General features: G+C 34.5%; 1 protein-coding gene across 1 annotated transcript; it reads left to right on the top strand.

Annotated features, from left to right (window-relative positions):
• Window positions 1-4325: 4325 nt before the first annotated feature.
• On the top strand, window positions 4326-4894 carry HELRODRAFT_86707 (hypothetical protein; the record flags this gene model as incomplete). Its single annotated transcript, XM_009028068.1, has 2 exons — window positions 4326-4653; window positions 4761-4894. 2 exons carry the CDS (start codon window positions 4326-4328, stop codon window positions 4892-4894), a joined length of 462 nt encoding a protein of 153 aa, XP_009026316.1.
• Between the last annotated feature and the right edge of the window lie 3450 nt (window positions 4895-8344).

The raw sequence follows: 8344 nt of genomic DNA, 5'->3' as shown, positions 1-8344 counted from the left end.
GGCCTTATTTGCAGCATGAATTCGAAAAATAAGTTTATTTTGAATTTTAATAAACTAAACGTTCACCAAAAAACTTTAGTGAGAAAAATCGAAAAAACGAGCTACAAACATATTAACGCCAAACATTCGGTAGAATTTATAGAATATTGTAAAAATTATGGTCTATTACCAACATATATATATATATATATATATATATATATATATATATATATATATATATATATATATATTAATAAAGAGAGAGAAAGAGAGAGAGGAAGAAAAAAGGAGAGAGAGAATGTTATTTTTATGGTACATGCTGATACTGATCAATGGACGATTAATTTGATTCACATAACATTTTATTTATACATACATACATATATGTATATATATATTATTTATGTATGTATTTATGTGTGTATGTATGTATGTATGAATGTATGTATGTATGTATGTATGTATGTATGAATGTGTGTATGTATGAATGTATGTATGTGTGTATGTATGTATATAATAAAGAAACGGTTTTTTTTCATTTTGAGTAGATATCGATACTGTTAAATGGTAGAAATATCAGTGGAAAAAATACTATTTGTATTTTTATGTAATCATACTACACAGGAGACCAGTATTTTATTAGTTACCATATGATAGTATTTATAGTAATGGTTAATGTATAAGTTTTCGTTAGTAATTGGAGTAAAATTTTATTGTAAATAGTTGTAGTATTCATAAGTAGTGTATTAATTAGTAATAATAATAATAATATTATTATTATTATTAACACTTAGCAATTTTGTTAATAATAATAAGTTAGCAATCAGCAATTAGTAATAAAATTTGTAATTCATAGGCTTGGCAGTATTAGGCGTACATTGATATACATATAAAAACAAATGTTTGTATGTGTGTAGTGTATGCATGTATGTTTGTGTATGTATGTATTTTTGTATGCGTGTATGTATATGTGAGTGTTTATCGTATTAAGGAAAACATTCTGTTTGTTTTTCGTCACATTTAATGTTGTTGGTTTGTAATCTGGATAATCTCATACGCCCTAATTTTATAGTCTTAATTATGTGGAATTTATAATTATCGGACCGTTGTTTTGTTTTAGTTATCTATCGGAAAGCGAATTCTTTTTTAAAAGTTTTAAATTTAGTTAGTTTAAACGAACGCCTCGCGTCATGCTACGGAAATTGGATTCAAGTTTTGTTTGAAGTTGACACTTTTTGACACTTTTGTGTCGTAACGGGGACTATAACATTAACATCTCCAACATCATCAGCAACAACAACATCATCAGCAACAACATCAACAACAATAACAACATCAACAATAACAACATCAACAATAACAACATCCCCAACGAAAAAAAACATTAAAATATCGTCGGCAGATGTCCATTAAGAAATTTCAATATTAAAATCTTCAATTGAGAAAATTTCTACCCACAACAAATGCTCTGATTGCAACAACATCACAAGTTAATGTCTTGACGGTTTCAAAAGTAGCCGACGGCAAAACGGAATACATTAACAACAACAGCATCATTACAAACAACAACATCATTACATCAACATCACCAACGACATCATTACATCAACATCACCAACGACATCATTACATCAACATCCCTTACAACAACGACAATGACCTCCCCACAACCAGCATTCACCCAGAACAACAACCACAGCTCTCTACCCGACTTTTCACAACGTCGCTACGAAAGCCTCTGTTACGTCTGCCTCAACCCACAAGTAGACGAACGCACCCTCGAGTGTTATCACGTGTTCTGCGTCACGTGTTTAGATAATTTTTCGCGCTTTATAGTCACTCTGTCCGTAGAAGATTTATTCAAAATGGTCGCTAGACAAAACCCGAGTCCGAAAAGTAGCGACAGTGATCAACATTCAACATCTACTAGGCCGAACACCGACCGAACCTCAAATAAAATCGAATCTTCGAGTCAATTTGACGGTTATTTAGCTGACGTGACTACTACTGCTGCAGCAACAGCAGGTAGTGGTATTTGTAATAATGGTAACAGTACAAATGATATCACTGATAGCCATATAAAATGTTCCTGTAGCACAACATCTAGTAATAGTGCAATAAGTTGTACTGCTGTCGCTGTTAAAAGCATTAGTCCAAAAAATACTGGCATCAGTAGCTCAGCGTTGGGGAAAGCTAGAATACATTCAACGTCGTCAACAACATCGTCCACATCGTCAACATCAACATCGTCATCACCGATGATTGTTTTTGTTAAATGTCCGACCTGTCTGCATGAGCAACACATAGAATCGTTAGAAGTTTTGAAGCATAATTCAAAAACTAGAAATTTTTTCTTGAGAAAAATGTCTGGGGTTTCCGATGAATCCGAAATCAGGTGCGACTGCTGCAACGCTGTAAATGGTATTCATGGGGTTGGAAGTGGCTTTCGAAACGCCGTAGATGATGATGAAGACAATGTTGACAACTTCGCCGAGTACTACTGCAACAAATGCTGCGTCAACATGTGCAGACGTTGCAGACAACAACACGACCAAGTTCTTTTGTTCAAAGAACATCAGGTCATCCATGTGACTGGAAAAGGAAGTTCAGGTTATGTTATCTGCCAGAAACACCATAAAATTCAGTGCACTTATTTTTGCCTTTTTTGTAAAATTCCACTTTGCGCAATTTGCGTAATGCGCCATAACGTCAATAACGACATCCAAGAAAGTAGAAGCAGCTTTCCAGAGAGTTCACAACAACAGCAACGACAGAACAGCAAAAGCGCATTTAAAAAGTCATTTTCTGTTGCCCGATCATCTTCAAAAGATTTTCAAAATCATCCCAGCAGCCCCAGTTGCAGTTCACCTGACAGCAGCAACAACAACATCGCCCAACAACAATTTCAACAACAGCACGAAATTGTTAAAATTCGAGAGGCTTTTAGTCGAGTTCGAGATGATTTGAAAATAGTGCTGAATATGTTAAGCAAGAGGCTAGACGCCTTGAAGGTCAAGTGTAAGCTATTTACGGCTGATCCTAGTTATAGAACGTATATTAACAACAACAATAATAATAGCAATAACGGTCATCGCAACAACAATAGTAACAATAATAATAATAGTAATAACAAAAGCAAACATAATTTTGGAACACCAAAAAATATTTTTAATAGAGAAACAAATAGAGCCTCGCCATGTTCAGCAGCGGAACCGATAAAAATAAAAGACGATTTAACAATACATCACTACTATCAAGATCTCAATTATTCATCTTCTGCTTTCCCTCCTTCTTCCTCCTCATCCAACTCAACCATCGAAAACATCCAAGAAACTCCTCCTGAAGTCATTAAAAAAGTCAGGCATAAGTCTGCTGGCATAGAAGCAGTCTTAACTCCAATAGGTTTCTCATCCACAAAAGCTCCGGATTCAGTTGAAAAAATAGGAAGATTCAAGCTGAGTACGATCAAAAAATTTTCCTCAAAAAAAGATTTGGCAAAATTTCAGTTTGGTCACTCAAAAACTCAAAGTTCGTTAAACAGTGAAAGTGTAATAAACACCAACTTGGTGAACATTCTTTCGGAAGGAAACAACGATAGCAAGAACACTGGTTCGAGTGAGAGCAACGACCAAACATGGTCATCAACTTCTAGTATTCAAGTTCAGTCAACGTTTCAAAATTTTCGCAAAAAATTAGGAAATCATTTTTCCATGAAAGATGGAAAGAAAAGTAAAGAACCCGAAAATAAAATCATCTCCGTTCAGACAAGTGACGATTTTCATAGAAAAACGTCTGCAATAAGCACCCTAAGTGGCAATTTAGCTACACCCGCCATTGAATACGTTAAACCAGAAATACGTAGTTTTTTAATTTCGTCTGAAAACGTTATAGCAAATTATGAAAAATTATTTAATTTATCATCAAAAGCTTTAGACTCGATTAACAATAAAACTCCTTATATAATTTACGAAAACCTGGCTTCCAGAGTTCGAGTAATTTTAGACAAAGAACTTTTAGTTTTAGAAAACGAAATGGAACGTCAAATATTACAACACCACGAACGAATTAGGTCGTCGAACAGTCAGTCGATGGAATGTTTGCGCAAAGGTTTCAACTCCAGTGCCAGCATCAAGAGCATGTCAATCAACGTTTCAGTAGGCCAATTTGAAGGAATGGACGAAAATTTAGCCCGAGTAACTCGATACCAACAGCTCAATGAGTCAGTTAACGAAATGACGATTCTATCAGCCAAACCGATTCTAATGTGGAAGTACGAAAAAAATAAGAACGATATCGACTCGTCCTCTATTCCTTGCGATGCAGCATTTTTAGAGAAAGATCGAATGGTGGTCATCTGCGAATATGACAACGCAAACAGAAAAAATAACCGCCTGCAAATATTCAACGTGGATGAGGGCAAGCCAATAAACTCCCTCTTACAGGGCCAGATTCAACCCTTAGGAGTTGCAGTGACACGCGACCAACAGAGCGTTGTTGTGACGGATTGTAAAGAAAAAAGGGTGAAAATAGTTTCCCTAGCCACGGGGTCTGTCGTGGCCGAAATTGGAAAGGGTCAGTTTGGCTGGCCGTACGGGGTGGCCGTTAACAGTAAAGGTCATATTATTGTTAGTGATGCCTTCAACGACTCTGTTGCTGTTTTTAGCGCAGAAGGTGAAATTATTTAACTTTTTTAAATTATTCAATTCTTTTATTTATTCAATATTTTAATAATGTTTCTTGCATAAACAAAAAACGGATTTCAAAATAATTTTGTAAAGGCAAAAAAATTCGAACGTTTGGCTCAACTGGAAGCCACCCAGAACAGTTTAGAAACCCTTACCATGTCGCCGTAGACTCAAGGGATAAAATTTACGTCAGTGACTGTGGGAACAACTGTGTTAAGGTTGGTTGAAAATGTTTGTCCTTCTTTCTGCCATCAACATTATTTTGTTGTTTGCCTACTAGCTGGCCTTCATTAACTCGAACGACACCATTCTAACCAACTGTCCAGGTTTTCAACGTAAACGGCAAATTCGACTTTTTTGCCAGCGACGCTTCTAGACGTTTCTCGGCCACCGTTGACTTGGCGACCGATCGGAAGTCAAAAAACAGAAAACTGAAAGGACCTAGAGGTGGGTAAGAATGGGGTGCTTGATGGTGAGGTGATGATGGCTATGAAAATGGTTGACAATTTAGTTTGAAAGGAATACGAAAGTGGCTTAATAATTGCGATGGTTATTTTGTAGATGACGGTAGATTTGTTTAACTAGCTTATCTATAAAACCTCTAATCCATCTATCTATTATACATGCATTCAACCAACCACTTATTCATCCAAGCTATTCATTCGTTCGTCGTCAACCCATACCCATACACTTTGTCATTAATTTTTCATCCATTCATTCACTCATTCGCTCATTCATTCATTCATTCGTCCACTTATACATTCACTCATTCTTCATTCATCCAGGCATATGTGTAGACAACTACAGCAACATATACGTTGCTGACGATTACAGTAGAGTTTGTATGTTCGGACCGACTGGTAATTTTATAAGGTATTGCAATGCATTCATTCATCCTTTGATTCATTCATTCATTTATTTATTCATTCTTCCATTCATTAGCTCATTCATTCTTTAATTCATTTATTCATTCATTCATTCACTTTTCATTCATTCAATCAATCATATTCGTTGAGTTGTTTATTGTACCGCATTACGTTGTGCGATGTCTTATGCTGTAATTAATGTGTGGAGAGGTACTTATGTGTGTATGTCTTCGTGTATGTGTAAATATATAAATGTATATATTTTTTATGTATATGTGTATGTGTGTGTTTGTTTGTGTGTGCCCGTGTGTGTGTGCGCGCGCGCGCGTGTGTGTGCCTCGAAGTTTATAAAACAAATAACCATCACAGCATTATATGTTATATATATATACTATTTTTTTGTTTATTGATATTTATATAAATACATTTTCGCATTTGCCACTTCCTCTAATGGTCCTTTAATTCATTCCGTCATTCATTTTTTTCTTTCTGTCTTTCACACGTTCGTTCACTCATTCGTTCATCAATTTAATTATAACTTCATTTGTACATCCATGTTTCTACTAATCATTAATCTTCTCGTTTATTGTTCCATTTATTCATTCACTCATTCGTTCATTCGTTTTTGTCTTGCACTCATTTCTTCATTCATTCATTCAGTTACTCACTCAACTCATTTCATCAATCTATCTACCAATCAATCAATAATTTATTCATTCAATAATTCATTCGCTTTAGTGACTCACTCATTCATTCATTCATTCATTCATTCATTCACTTGTGCTTATATTATTATTATTATTATTTAATTTTATTATTATTGTTATTAATTACCTTACTATTATTGCAATTGAAACTGCTTTTAGCCTGTTTATTCAAATGCACCATCACAATACGAGCTATTGTATGAAATCTGTGTATTTACTACGCAAAATCTCATTGGCTGCGTTGTTTATGGATGGAGGGATTTGATTGGTCGACACTTTACCATAATTTTTGTTATTATTTTGCATAATAATAATAATAATAATATTTCAAATTGTTCTTTTTATTATTACTTCTGATATTATAATACTAATTACTATTAAAGCAGTTATTATTATTGTTGTTGTTTGGACTGGTGCGAATAACTTCGTTGTGCTATTGATATTGTTGTTAATTGTTTGCTTTGAAGTTACTGATGATGTTGTTGGTGACAATTATTCTTTTATTACGTAAAATTTGTAAATTTTTTGTTGATGTTGTTTGTTTTTGATGATGACGATGAAGACAATGATGATGATGACGATTATGATGATGACGATGGTGATGGTGGTGGCAATGATGTTGGTGACGACGATGAGGATGACGATGATAATGGTGGTGACGATGACGATGATGTAGTTGTTGTTGCTGATGACGATGATGATTATGATGACAATAAGATGATAATGACGAAGATGATGATGATTGTTGATGACGATGATAATGTTGTTTGTTGGTGTTATTGTTGTTCTGGACGATGGTGATGATGAAAACGATGATTAAGAACATATGGTCTATTGTTGGTGATGGTGGTGGTGATGTGATTAGCATTGTTGTTAATACTGTTGTTGTTGCTGCTGTTGATTTTGTTGTTTTTGTTGTTGTTTTTGTCGTCGTCGTTGTTGTTGTTATAAAACCAGGCTTTAATCCATAAATCAATCAATTATTAACTATGGTACGTGTTACGGGGTAGTTTTAAGCATTCATTCATTCATTCATTCATTCATTCGTTCGTTCGTTCATTCATTCATTCATTCATTCATTCATTCATTCATTCATTCATTCATTTATTCATTCATTCATTCATTTATTTATTTATTCATTCATACTCTCGTTTCTTGAATGATTGATCACTCATCTTCGTTTACAATTTTTTTTTTCATTAATTCATTCCTTTATTCGTTCATTCATCCATACATTCCTTCATTCACTCATTCATTCATTCCTTCAATCAATCGCTCATTCATTTATACACATTCGTTCCATCGATAATTAATACTTTTACATAATAATTAGTTTACTTAATTATAAATTCATTCGTTCTTTCCTTAGTCTGCAGTTAACATTCACCACACACACATACACACACACACACATACATACACACACACACACATGCATACACACACACATGCATACACACACACGTACGCGCACACACAAATAAAAACATACATATCTACACATACATACATGCATAAACACACACACACATATACATTCATAATTACACACTTAAAAACATACATGTATGCATAAACACATACATACACACACATGCACATGCTTACATACACACACACACACACATGCATACATACATACACACATACATACACACATATTATCTAAACTCAAAAAACAAAAGAATAAGAAGAAAAGAAAGAAAGAGGTGGTGAGAGGAAAAAAGACGGAGAAAGAGAGAGAGAGAGAGAGAGAGTGGGAGAGAGAAAGAGGGAAGGAGAGAGAAAGAGAGAAACTGATTGAAATTGAGAGAAAGAAGGCGAGATAAAGAGATGGACCAGTTTAAAAAAAACTTGTCACGATAGGCGATCTTTCTTCACTAAGATCCTGAATATTTTACATCGTTAATGTTTCCAAATTCAATTTCCCAGGTCACAACCAACTCAGCCAACTAAACGACCATGCAGCCAACAAAACATCCATGCAACCAACATAGCAACATACTAACCAATCAACCAATCAGCCAACTAATTATAAAACCAATCAATTAACTAAAATAATAAACCTACCGTCCAACCGTCCAACCAACCAACCAGCCAACCA

The sequence above is a fragment of the Helobdella robusta genome (genome assembly GCF_000326865.2).
Source record: "Helobdella robusta unplaced genomic scaffold HELROscaffold_53, whole genome shotgun sequence".
Classification (NCBI taxonomy): domain Eukaryota; kingdom Metazoa; phylum Annelida; class Clitellata; order Rhynchobdellida; family Glossiphoniidae; genus Helobdella; species Helobdella robusta.
This window is presented reverse-complemented; position numbering and strand designations above follow the sequence as displayed.